The 14,091-nt window shown below is 39.5% G+C and overlaps 1 protein-coding gene across 5 annotated transcripts in view; it reads right to left on the bottom strand.

Annotated features, from left to right (window-relative positions):
* Positions 1-912: 912 nt before the first annotated feature.
* The window catches only part of LOC104611710 (Protein kinase superfamily protein), a 74,980-nt gene continuing 61,801 nt past the window's right edge, over positions 913-14,091 (bottom strand). For 4 of the 5 annotated variants that reach the window (XM_088893324.1, XM_010278888.3, XM_010278887.3 and 1 more), the window contains 3 exons: positions 10,273-10,533; positions 7,704-7,952; positions 913-1,375 (listed from right to left, as the gene is read on the bottom strand). In XM_088893324.1, coding sequence (XP_088749450.1) covers positions 1,127-1,375; positions 7,704-7,952; positions 10,273-10,533 — 759 coding nt within the window. In that variant the 3' untranslated portion in view covers positions 913-1,126. The remainder of the gene's footprint in view (positions 1,376-7,703; positions 7,953-10,272; positions 10,534-14,091) is intronic. The other variant, XM_010278889.3, reaches the window with a different exon arrangement.

Here is a 14,091-nt window from a genome sequence, read left to right as displayed (position 1 = left end):
GTGCAAGAAAGTTCCAATTTTGAAATCACAACTTGCAATTTTACCTAACACAACCTTTTAGAATCCTTAATATATAGAAATAGACAGAGCACACATGGTTCAATAATATGAGAAGGATAGAACTCCTTGGCCCCTAAGTCCAACTTGCCTTGATGAATTGTACCATTTTATCGAAGATTAATGTTACCTCATTCAGATGGCACATGAAGAGGAAGAAGTATATTTCTCAACCTAAATCCTTTTTCTGATGATAGATTGCCACCTTGTATTGGTATTTTCCCGACTGATATTAGCTATTCAAGTTTGCAAGTCTTTAATATAAAAGTTTGCCCAAAAAAAGAGTTAATAACACAAAAACACATGCGAAGGGTTTGGGGCTGAAACTTGCCTTGTATAGAGGATAGTGAAAGGATGATTAGATGGCTCAACTAGCAAATCCATTCTATGATTTCACGCTCAAAATCCACCCAAGCCAGGCCCAATATTCTTGAAGTCACGCAGTTGCACACCGTCACAACTTAATAAATTGTAAAAATCCGTTTACCAGAAATTAGAGCGACATCAAAAATGGAACTTAGCCAAACTACCATTTGCACTACACTACCATCTTTAACGAAGTAGGCCAACTCTAACCCAGAAACATCATAAGTCTGTCTGGACTACCTTCTCACAAGTCCCAGCTCCAGACTTTCATGTCTCTACTGATACCAGTGTTTCTGTAGCGTCTCAGTGCAACACTGCAATCCACAGGTATTGGGTACCCAGTTACCTGGGCATCCTATCTCAATTCACCCATTATTACCAGACTAAATGGGGCAGCCCAGTGCACGAGGCTCCCACCAATGCAGAGTCTGGGGAGGGACAGATCCCTACACATACACAGAGGCTGTTTTCCAAGACAGCTTGAGAAAATTCTTACCAGACAGCTAAGCACAAAATGCCATTGTGTTTATTTTGTTTACCACTCAAAGCACCTTGAGAATTATTTCTTCTAAAAACAATCCAAGCACCCTTAATAATTTCTTGGAGTGCTTGAGAATTAATCTACGCCTTCATAGATTAGAATTTCTAGCCATATTTCTGTAACTGTATATGACAATGTATTCTGGATCGAAGAAAGGCTATTTCACAAATCATTCTGTCCGTAGTTTCTTTCCATCTGGTGGAAGAGCCTAGATATACAAAGCCATATTTCTTCCGACATCGTATTACCACAATGTGTGGCTAAGGCAGAGATGACATCCAATGTAAATTTATGAACCTCAGGTTTTTCTGCCATACGTATTAGCATTGCCATCCAAACCTCTGGGGCTAGCTTTACTGCTTGATAGAGAGACTGAAACCCTTTTAGCACCCTTCTGATCATCTCATGTCCCTGCATAGGATCACAACCTTAATGAATATAATACAAACTTAAGAAAGATTGCGATGTTGAAGCAGTGCTTTAAAAAAAAAAAGTGAACGGTAGAAAATTTTCCAAGCAATGTACACCATCATCTATTGTGTGTATCAGATATCCTGCGTACCATACCAACCCAGAAATATGGTTGATCAGTTGATGTACCAAACAGAGCTATCTAAGCCAAGTGTAAATCCATATTGTTGTTATTCCAACCTTGCTTAAACCTAGTTTAAGAAAAACTTGAACAAACTAGGATTTACAGCCAGACATAAGCTTCACAATCACAATTGTAATACTAAAAATAATACTACCAATAATGAGGTCAATCATGATGCCAGAAAGACATGATACCAGAAAAACTTATAACCAATCAACCAGCATTATGAAAGTGGTAACCAATCAGGTGGGTTTCCATCAAAATTCAAGGGGGTTTTTTATTAGTCAAAGCTTTTCAATCATCATGTCTTTCCTTCATCATAGACTTTTCTACTAATAATTATAACAACAAAAATTGGTGTTTGTCAAAAAAAAAAAGTGTTCTCATTTAACAATTGTACCTATAAGACAAATGTTACCTACCATAATAAATATAAGTCAAAGGCCTCAACCAAGCCTTATAATCATAAAATGGATGCTGAACTGAGGATCTATCAATTCCAGCTAAACCTGCCCCAAATGTTGGGTTTGATCACTCCAGTTTGGTTTTGAGTCTAAGCCATGTTGTACCCTTAGAAGAACCTATATTGACATTGATCAGAGAAAAAAATGCAATGCACTGAAGAATTTCAACCAAGTAACCAACAGACTTCCTCTTTTTGGACTACTTTTCTCTATCTTTATTTATGTAGGTTGTTGCCCCATGGGATATGATAGACCTTTATAGTTAGAAACATCCAACAGGATCATCTAGGTGGCAATCAACAATAAAGAGGTGCAGGGTGGGAAATCAAGGCATGTGCTTTAAAGGAGGTATCATGAACTTCTTTTTGATGAGTGAGGTAGTGACAAACCTTCCACTCCACCAAAACCCACAAGGAATGGTAAAAAATGAAAAAGAAAGTGCAATCTAGATATTTGACTGATCATTGGGATGGTCAGTGCATTCAGTATTAGAAAGCATGAGAGAAGAGAAGAGAGGATTGTACAGTTTGGGAGTCAAAAAGTCAATGGGTGGCTGCCCATCTTATTATTTATATTAGGGCAACCATAAATAAATGTGAAAGGACAGTACTGACACTGACACACTAAAAGTACATAAAAAATACAGAAAAGACAACACTCCCCCTCAAGTTGGGTCATAGATATCTATCATTCCCAACTTGTTACAAAGTTCAGTGTGACTAGGGGCAATAAGTACATCAGCTAACTTGCCCACTTCAATATGCTTTGCCCGATCATGAAGGAGAGGATTGTGGGCAATTCTGGTAGCAGCCTTATTACCAAAATACAATATCATAGGACCAGTAAAGGGATGCCCCAACTCAATGAACATGTCCTTCACCCATAACAGTTTAGTAACTCCATGTGCCATCGCCCAGTACTCAGCTTCAGCACTTGACCTGGCCAGAACCAACTGTTTCTTACTCCAAGTTACAAGGTTGCTTCCTAAAGGTGCAGTACCTAGAGGTTGATCTTCTGTCATCTAGGGAACTGGCCCAATCTGCATTTGTGTAGGTTTCAATTTTCATGTGTCCATGATTAACAAACAAAATACCTCTCCCTAGGTGTTTCTTCAAGAACTTCAACACCCTTTCAACATCTAAATTATGTGTGGATTTAGGGGCATGCATATATTGAGTTATTGACTAAGCATGCCAACAGCATAAGCAATGTCTACTCGAGTCATAGAAAGATACAACAATCAGTCATTCACCCAACAAGTCTCTAGAATTGTCTCACATCAACCACAGTTTCCCCTTCAGCATCTCCTAACTTGTGATTAGGTTCATTGGGAGTGTTAGCTGGCTTACACCCAAGTTTACTAGCATCCTGTAGGAGATCCAAAACTTTCAGAGTTGAAGATACCCTTTTTTTTATCTAGAAATTTCAATCCCAAGGAAATACCTAAGAGGACCTAGATACTTCAAATTGAGAAGCAAGAAACTGCTTTAACTTCTTAGTTTCTAATTCCCAGTCACTTGTAATGATAATGTCATCTACATAGACAATAAAGAGTGCAAGTTTGTTGCCTCCCTTCTTGACAAACATAGTACGATCTGATTGGCCTTGTTTGAACCCCATCTATTGAACTGCCTTGTTGAAATAACCAAACCAAACCCTTTTTTATAGTAAATGTAAAAATTCCATTAAAAAGAAAAGAAGTATTACAAGCTAATCAGGTGTTGAGGCAACACCTACAAGCAGAACCAAAACAGAAAAAAAAAAAATCCAAATTAAAAAATTTGTAAGCACAAACTTTCAAATTCTGGCAATACCAAGACCCAGTCTGAAAACAGATTTGCCAACAGCTACCACTGACCAATCCAAGTTCCAAGCTTTATCTCCAAGTCAGTCTGGCTTTCTTACTACCTCTGAGCTTTGGCCATAATGAAAAGATCTCTAAAGCAAACCTTGGCTGAAAGTTTCTTACCCCAAACAAAGTTGTGAAGAGATCCAACCCATAAATGACTTCTTAAGGTGGCACACTTTCCCTTCTAAATCTCCATTCAAGAAGGAATTCTTCACATCAAGTTGATGAAGATGCCATCCCAGACTGTCTGGTAAGGATAATAACACCCTTACGAAGTTCATTTTCTCTACAAGGGTGAATGTCTTCCAATAGTCTACACCATATGTCTGTGTGAACTGTGAAGCCCTTAGCTACAAGCCTCACCTTATACCTTTTAATGGATCCGCCAACCTTGTTCTTCATGATGAAGTCCCACTTTTACCCAATAGGCTCCTTCCCTTTAAGAAGATCCACTAATTCCCATGCGTGATTCTTGTGTAGGGCATCAATTTCTTCTTTAGTTTACACACCTTTCTCAGTAAGGTGTGCAAACTCAAGAAGGCCATTTATGGACTTAAACAATCTCCCAATGCATGGTTTGATAGATTCAGTGAAGTGGTAAAAAAAATCACATGAAACAATGTCGAGTCAATCATTCAGCATTTAACTATGATTTAGGTGCTAAGAAGAATTTATTGGTGGTATATGTAGATGACATTGTTAATACCATCAATGACAAGTTGGGGATTGATAGGTTGAAGACCTTGCTACATGATCACTTCCAGACAAAGGATTTTGGTAAATTAAACTATTTATTGGGGATAGAGGTAGCAAGGTCTAAGCATGGTATTAATTTATGTCAAAGGAAGTATGTCCTTGATCTGTTAGAGAATATGGGATTGTTGGGTGCTAAACCAACTGAAACACCCATGAAACCAAATGTCAATTTGAGTAGCGCTGCAGGTGAGGAGTTTGAAGACCCTAGAATGTAGAGGAGATTGATGGGTAAGTTGAATTACCTAACCACTACTTGGCCAGATATCTCATTTGTAGTTACTGTGGTGAATCAATTTATGTAGAGACCTCAAGTTCCACATTGGGATGTAGTTATAATAATTGTAAGGTACCTTATGGGATCTCCAAGTTGTGGCTTGTTATATAAGAGTGGAGGAAGTCTTGAGTTAGAGGGATACACAAATGCTGATTGGATTGGTTCAATATCTGATAGAAGGTCTGCTACAGAGCATTGTACCTTTCTTGGGGACAATTTGGTGACATGGAAGAGCAAGAAGCAAACTATGATGGCAAGAAGATATGTAGAAGCTATATATAGAGCCATGGCACACACAACATGTGAACTAATGTGGTTGAGGAATCTCTTGCAAGAAATGGAGTACCCAATCCATACCCCCATGAAGCTATATTGTGACAATCAACTTCCAGTCCACATTTCTTCCAATCCAGTTTTCCATGAGAGAACAAAACATATAGAATTTGATTGTCACTTTGTGATAGAGAAGGTGCTCAGTGGAGTGATAAGTACTGCATATGTAAACACAGGAAGTCAATGGGCAGACTTGTTCACCAAGGGGCTGAGTCGAGGAAGAGTGGATTACGTATGTAACAAGTTGGGACTATATGACATACACTCACCAGCTTGAGGGGGAGTGTTAGAGTCAGCTGTATAGGGGTAGTTTGGTCAATTTTCTCTATGCTGAGTGTGGTTTACTATCTATTATAGTTTGGTCTAAGTGTTTTGTTTCAAACTTAAATAGGGGAACAACTGCCTTTGTGCTTTTAATTAGAAACTTATAAATAAAATCTGTCCAACTAGAGAGTGATTGACTTCTCTAGTTCAAACCAGCCTTCCTTCTCTTCTCTTCTCTTCTTCTCCTTTCACTCTTCTCTCCTTTTCCTCTGTTATTCTATAACTAAAACTGGTACACATCTGAACTTTATCACTAATAATATCATCCATTGTAATGGATGAGAAAGTTTCCAAGGATTTCAGCCACTCTCATCATAATAGTCTCCATTAGAGCCTCCCCACTTCTCTCCTTTTCTAAGAATATTTTTGAATTCCCTCCGTCATAATAGTCTCCATCTGTAAGCTGCAGTCATTCAAAAGATAGGAGGATGGTCCCCATTCCCCAAGTGTGCCTAAGGAGATTTTTAGACTTGGGCTAGTGTTCAAGGGAGCATTAAAGCAAAAATCTTATGGAGATGTGTTCCTTTTGGAGTATGTTGGGAAGTGTCGAAAGAAAGAGAATTACTATTGAAGGAAAGATAAAGAGCAAGGAGAGGCTAGATGCAAGCATTGGAGCAAAGCTTATGGATTGTGTGTTGATTCTCCCTGATTTTGAAGGCTTTAAAGGAGAAGGATTTGCATCGAATTTTTGGAGTACGGTGAATATTTCATATTCTGAAAAGATATTGTGTTTTTAAGTCTTTTGGTTGTGTATGGTTTGGCAACACCTTGTCACCAAAATCTCTTGTACTCGGCTGTATTTTATTGAATTTCTTTCTTTATTTATCTTCAAAAAAGAATATCTACCCATATTGGAGACAAGAGATAACACCAAGGAAACAAGGATGTAACTAAGGCCATCAAGGACATTCTTTCAAATAAAGATGAAGAGGTGACTCAAGGAGAAGACGGAGCTGAAGCAAGTTGGAATATTGAGAAACATATTATGGATGAAGACATGTGTAAGGTTGCTAACTGTGTTGTTTACATGGAGTCAAGCTCTTTTAACCCAGCAAGAATGATGAGCCCAAAAAAAAAGAGAAAAGAAGAGTAAAAAAAAGAAAAAGAAAAAAAAAAGAGAGAGAAATGTAAATATATTCTAAGTTTGGAAGTTTGGTAGTAGGATCCCAAATAGTTGTTTTGGATAGCTGTGTAGTCAATTTGGGTCCAGGGGTATTTTTGTCATTTTATAGTTTAGATTCTGGTCAAGGGCAGTTGGGTGCTTCTTTTGAGTTTTGATTTCTTGGATGTTTTCACTGTTGTGTAGCAAAGTTACCTTCCTGCCCCTCGTTTTGCTAATACATCAGCAAAACCGTTTGTCCTTTTAACCTAACTATGTTGCACACCCATATCTTGAATCAGCCACTTGAATCTCTTTTTTTCATTATTGAAAATCCAGAAACCCTTTTCTTTCTTTTGCAATTATTCTACTACTGACTTTGAATCACCTTCTATAATCAGCTTTCTTAATTCTTACATTCAATTCTTTGCCTCTTGCAATCCTTCCATGACAGCCATAACTTCAGCCCTTAAAGAGTCACCTACTCCAATTGGGCCTGGATATATTAAGGAGTTAGTTCTGAAGGGAGGAGGAGGGGAACATTCTATGGGTTTATGCTTAAATCTTTTTAGTTGGCTTCCCCAACAAGCCATTGATTCCTATAAAAGAGAAAGGGGTTGTTTCTGTGGAAGTCTGTTTTTTTTTCTTTTACTTGAGATGTAGCTCAGCCCCAATTAGGATTTTCAAGTATCAAGAGTGGGGTTTTGAGCAGTCATGAGTCAACCCATTGCATGCCTTCCAATCCCTCTATCATTACGTGTCCATACCGGAGGCCAGCTTAATGCAATTATTAGTGTAGCAAGGAACCCTACATCAAGTTTAGTTCTGAAATCTATAAAGATCTTTTGTTTTTGTTGTTTCATCTTTGTATTGCTGTGTTTATTATTGTTCACTTGAAAGTACTGCACGTAACTTGCTTGCCTGCTCACATCAACATGTGACACGAAATGCAAACCAATACTTCCCTATGAGCTTGGATTTAGTTGAAATTCCATCATAAGGGCAACATATTCAGTCAACAGAAATTTAGATTGATGAAAAATACCTCAGATTTTGGAAGATCCCTTGTTTCAAATTTTTCATCAAATATGCATGGAAAAACCTCTAGTAGAAAGGTATCCGCTGCCTTAAGTATATCCCTAACAAGGAAAACCTGGACCCTACGACCCTTTTCAGATAGAATAAAATGGAACAGATCTTCCGTGGCAGTAACAACAGCATGCATGTCAAGGGACCATCCAGAAAATTTTGAGGCATCAGATGGTCCTGACGCTTGTTCAGAGATAGCTGCAACCTGAAGCAAAATACCAAATTCAGATGCATGATAGATGGAGCATGGTAGGGACAAGAAAAGTCCAAGCTTACAGCCTCATTCTATCTATAATGACGACATATAATATTAGTTATTAGATCAAGTTGCCTCTAACTTATGGTAATAGGGACAAGAAAAAAAAGAAGCATAATCAAATCTAGATGGTACCCATGATGCAAATGGGTATATAGATCTTCCAGCGGCCATCACAGTTTACAGCTGGTTTACCACTAGCAGCAACCAAGAAGAAGAAGACTTTGCCATACTTATCTCTTGTGGTCTTCATAGATTAGAGTTGCCATTGACAGCCATGGAGAAAAGGTTCCCTATTTTCAGTCTCCCATTTTGTTCTTTTACAGTTTTATTCTGTCAACTTATTTCCACTAAAAGTTTTTTTTTCAAAATTAATATTGTTCTGGTCACAGTTTGAACTGAATACCAGTAAACAGCTTGAATAGTTGGTCTGAATGGGGTCAACAGGTTTTTATTAGTTGATGGGTTTGAGACTAAACCAGACCACCTTGGCCAAGTGACAGGTCAACCAGTGCAATCATCCAGATCAACAACAGGTTAAAAACAGTGGTTGAGCTCACCCATCGCATAAGACTCTGGATACACCCTACCATTTTTCCCATCCTACTCTAATTCTATGGGTGGCATCCCCCTCAATCTCTACTTTGTGAAGAAATAGTTGGTTAGCCACGAGTGTGGGGTTCCATACTGATGTGGACGCTTTATTGGGAAGAAATATCGCCGCCGGCAGCAGCAGTAAAGGGAGCAAGATTTGCTGATTCTCATCTTATCTAATTCTAGCTAGATACAGTTCTTATCTTATCAGTTCAGTAGTATGGATTAATAGGGAGTCTTATCTTATCTTATCTTATCAGTTCAGTAGGATAGATTATTAGGGAGTCTTCCTAATTAGCAAGGAGTGGATTAGTAGGGAGTCTTATCTTATCTTATCAGTTCAGTAGTATGGATTAGTAGGGAGTCTTATCTTATCTTATCAGTTCAGTAGGATAGATTATTAGGGAGTCTTCCTAATTAGCAAGGAGTCTTCCTAAAAATAGGACTCTTATCTTCTTGTAATCTCCTATTTAAGGAGCTGATGATATTCAATAAAGGCATCGAAATTTTCAGTCAAGAAAGAGAAGAGGAGAGTTGGTGATCTCTTGAACAAATCACCATTAAGGCGCCAAGATAGGTTCCTCAAGAAAAGGGAGGAACGAGGGAAAACAGGAGGTTTTCCCCGTGGACCGACCCGTGACAAGATCGCGGGCCCATAACACATACCCACACTCAGGCTCTAGTGTGAGTGGTTTCATACCCACACCTAGTAGTTTCTAATTTCTTTTATTAGTAGTTTCTAATTTCTTTTATTAGAAGTTTTTAATTTCTTTTAAGTTGGGCTGGCTGGCATTATTGTTTATTTCCACTATAAATAAAGATGTGTATGGGGCGGCAGATCATTAACCACCGAACCCCTTCTCTCTCTCTCTCTCTCTCTCTCTCTCTCTCTCTCTCTCTCTCTCTTTCTTCTCTTCGAACCTGTATTACTTCTCTAATACAGTAAACAGTTCTTCTTCTTCTTCTTTCAAGTCTTTGTTATGAATTATTGAACCAAGGTAATTGAAGAGGTCACATTGAGTTATCTCTTGGTCTCCAATCCTAAATGTACCCTGGTTAGCACTGCTATTATTATTAAATTAATAGGAATGCAAACCAAGGCACATTTAAGATTGAAGACCAAGAGATAATTCAATGTGACCTCTTCCATTGAATTTGTTTCCCTGCTAAAACTCCCACATGAGAAAGGATTATAATTGTTTGAAACCAAAATCTGTACCTATATGCCAAATTCAGTTCTGCCAAGCAAATAGTAAACTGAATAACCAAGAAAATACAGATGTGGGGGCCTAAAGGCATCAATAAATACGTCAGTTTTTTTCTGCAGATTCAGTGAGAAAATATCGCAACATGTAAAAAAGCCACAAAATTTGTTCCAGAAAACATGCGAAAATGCTCACAATATATTAGATTTCACACCAAAATATCACATATAATCAAGTATTCCCACCAGAGTAGAGTACCAATAACAAATATGACAGGATGGGGGCCAAAGATGTCCATAAGGCCTTCCTCGGAGCAAATATGCTCACCATGAAATCAACCAATTCAAGGTGGCATCACATATTGAAGAATTTGGAAACAAAAGGTGAGACCTCATCATCCAAAATCTAGAACACACTGCAAATATAAATTGAACTGTACATTACAAATGCCAACAAGGAGAAAAGCCCACCAAACGTTCAAGTCGATTCCACCTGATGGATCCATCATTACAGATAAGAAGCTCTCTGAGTATTTTCCTCATATCCGGATTTGAGTCAGCAAGAAGTCTCATTATAACAAAAGGATATGCACTCTCCACAACTTTGAACTCAGGATCCAATGCTTTTGCAGTCCCTTCAAGCGATCCTAAAGCCCTTGTTACAAGTGCATAATCTGGGGGAAGAGAGAAGTTAAATTCATACATGACATCATACAGCTGGTTCATTATGCCCTGAAATCAGATAAAAATCAGAAAGTTGGTAATTTGCTTTTCAAGAATTGGTAAAAATATGGCAATTAGTTGCTGCATTAGCAGAATAAAGAAATTATAAACAAAACCTTGTTTATGAGACTATCAAGGTGAGGGTAGCTAATTGGGTGTTGATAAAAAAAAAAAAAATTGAAGGGTTTACCCGTTGATGGCATAATAAAAGGTTGGGCAGCAGTGGCCAGTGTTGAAGATTTTGTGCAGATTTGTTAGTTGTTTTTGTTTATTCTCTGTTTAGATAGTGAGTGGGGACAACAGCACTCTTGTTGGGACCCTTTGGAGTGATGTTTTTAAGTTTTTTATACAGTTTTATGAGTTAGCCGCCCTATAAGGGCATATTAGTTATTGTACTTATTTTTTGTTAGAATGTTGGAGTGATGTTCGGCTGATAAGAGTTCTTATTAGCCCATTCTTATGTTTAACTTATCTTGTAACTGGGCTTGTGTTAATGGGCCTAATCTTGTTTAATGATTTAAGTCATCTGGGTGTCCCATCACTAATCAGGGGCATCCCAGTAATTTCTTGTACCTTGTACTATATTCATCTATAAATAAAGGACTGGTCGACTGGATAGTACAGTTCGACATTCTCTTCAGTTCTGTGGTTCTCTTCTCTTCCTTGCTACTTCGAGTATAGCTCTTCAGATTACATGGTATCAGAGCATTAGCTCCTTCCTGGTTTCAGCAGACGCACTCTCTTCTCTTGCTGTCTTTTCATCTTCTCTCTTCCTTTTCTGGGTTGCTGCAGTGAAGACCTAGGAGTGTAAGAGAGTAAAGCAAGTTCGAACTTAGGGTTTCTCTTGGTTGTAGGACTCAAGGGAAGTAAGACCCAGAAGTAGATGTCCTACTAGATTATCTCCAGCAAATAGTAGCTATTGGGCTACTAAGAGAGGTCTGTATAGGACAGACCTAGTTGAGGACTGATTTCAGCAGTCCTAGCACTAGCCGAAAGGGGGAGAGCTTCCTCTACAGTTGCAGCTTCGTGCTCCAGCAAGACTTGCGCAGAACGAGTGGTAAAGACTTAGCCTTCTCTACAGTTGCAGCTTCGTGCCCCAGCAAGACTTGGGCAGAACTGTGGTAACTTCAGTTACAGATTTTCTTCAGGTCGGTTATCAGTCCTACTTTGTGAACTTCAGTTACTGCACTGCACAGTTACTTCAGGTTGCAGAACAAGCCCTAACTGAAGTAACTTCAGTTACTAGCACTGTGAACTGGTTCAGTTACAGCCCTGTACTTGCTACTTCGGCCAGTCCTAAACAGCACTGCACAGTACCCGAACTGTGAACACTTCTACCAGCACTGTGAACACTGTGACCACTTCGGCCAGTCCTAAACAGAACCACCTACAACACTGTGAACAACTCTTGGACTGAAGTCAGGATGTCCTCACTATCCGGTGAAGTTTCCTCTAGAGATAACAGACCTGTTACAAGGTCCTCAAACCTGGAAAACCCTAATCTGCACAGCTTGCAAATTACAAGTGTGCTGCTAGATGAGTATAACTTCAGAGAGTGGTCTGTCTCAGCAATGCTGTTCATTACCTCTCGTGAGCTCACAGGCTATTTGGATGGAGACAAGAAACAACCAGAAATTGGCAGTCCTGAATACACCGTGTGGCGCAAGGAAAATGCCACAGTCATGTCTTGGTTGCTGGCCTCTATGACTCCTAGGGTGGCCAGAACTGTTCATCACTTCCCCACAGCTGCTAAAATTTGGGAGAAAGTATCTAAGACATATGGCCAGAAAAAGAACAATGCTAGAATCTACAGGCTGAACCAAGACATTGCAGCCCTAAGGCAAGGAGACATGTCCGTGGCAACCTACTTTGCAACACTGGAAGGCCTCTGGGAAGAGCTTGACCACCATTTGATTTTGGATTGGGAAAATGCTAATGATAAGGGGAGGCATGATAAGCAGATTGAGGAGGGCAGAGCCTTCAAGTTTCTGGCAGGTCTTGACCCTGTATATGAAGGTATAAGGTCACAGATTCTAGGGAGAGATGAATTACCTGAGCTTCACCATGTCTACTACCTGGTGAGGAATGAAGAAGTAAGGAGAAAAGAGATGCAAGTTAACTCGCAGACACAGTCAACAGAACTACCTGGAGAACATTCAGCCTTAGTCTCCACTAAGGGGAATAGATTTTCAGACAAGAAGTCCCTCAAGTGTACACATTGTGGTGGTGAGAAACACACAAAGGAGAAATGTTGGGTCCTGTACCCTCATCTGAAGCCAGCTGCTCTGAGAAAGGACAAAAGGCAACATAAGGGCCACACAGCAAGTGGGAATCTTGCCACCAACAACAGTAGTGACAACTCACAGAGTATTCAGACAGTGTCATCTTCCACCGCAAGGCAGGCTGCCGACTCCTCTAGACCAAGTACTTTGGGCTTCACAGCTAGTGAGGTAGAGGTTCTCAGTCGGGCATTAGCCCGTCTGAAGAACAATTCTTTAGCTTCCACCTCTCTTGCCAAATCGGGTACAGCCTCTGCATTTAGTGCATCTAGTTCCATTAATTCTACCTCTTGGGTGATTGATTCCGGAGCCACTGACCATATGACACATATGTCCTCCTTATTCTCCACATATCATTTGTTGTCTGGCCAGGATAAGATGAGAGTAGCTGATGGGTCCCTCTCCACCATCTCCGGCAAGGGGGTGGTTGACCTAAGCAAGGATCTCTCTCTTAAATCTGTCCTACATGTTCCTAGTCTTACCTCAAATCTGTTGTCTGTTTCAAAGCTTACAAAAAACTTGAACTGCAGTATAACTTTCTTTCCTTCTCATTGTGTCTTCCAGGACAGATTGACGAGGAGAACAATTGGGAGTGGTCATGAGTATGGGGGCCTCTACTATTTTGATGAAGATATCAGCTCAGCCTTGCAAGCTTCTACTACTAGTTCGGAAAGTGTGGAGTCAATAGCTAGGCTGCACTTGTGGCATGCTAGGCTAGGTCATTTGTCATTTTCTTCCTTAGCAATGTTGTTTCCCGAATTATGTAAGGGCATTCTGAGTCAGAGTTTAATTTGTGATGTGTGTCAAATGTCAAAACAATGTAGATCAATGTATCCAATTTCTAGTAATGAAATTCAAGCCCCTCTTGATTTGGTTCATTCTGATGTTTGGGGTCCTTCACCCATTGTTTCCATTGATGGCTTCCGTTACTTTATCAGTTTTATTGACCATTATTCTCGGTGCACTTGGATTTATCTGTTGAAAGGACGTGAAGAAGTTCCCCGGATAACTATGATGTTTTGCAAGATGGTTGAAACACAATTTGATAAAAAGATCAAACAATTCCATTCAGACAATGCAGCTGAATACTTTGAAAGATCCCTGAACTCATTCATGGAAGATGCAGGCATGTTACATCAATCATCATGTGCTTACACCCCTCAGCAAAATGGGGTCGCTGAGCGCAAGAACAGGCATCTATTGGAGACAGCTCGAGCCCTTCTTTTCCAGCACAATGTGCCCAAGCAATATTGGTCTCAAGCTGTTCTCACTGCATCATACCTAATAA

This window comes from Nelumbo nucifera, chromosome 8 (assembly GCF_055504915.1).
Source record: "Nelumbo nucifera cultivar China Antique chromosome 8, China Antique-T2T, whole genome shotgun sequence".
Classification (NCBI taxonomy): domain Eukaryota; kingdom Viridiplantae; phylum Streptophyta; class Magnoliopsida; order Proteales; family Nelumbonaceae; genus Nelumbo; species Nelumbo nucifera.
Note: the sequence above shows the minus strand (reverse complement) of the source record. Positions and strands in the feature narration are given on the sequence as shown.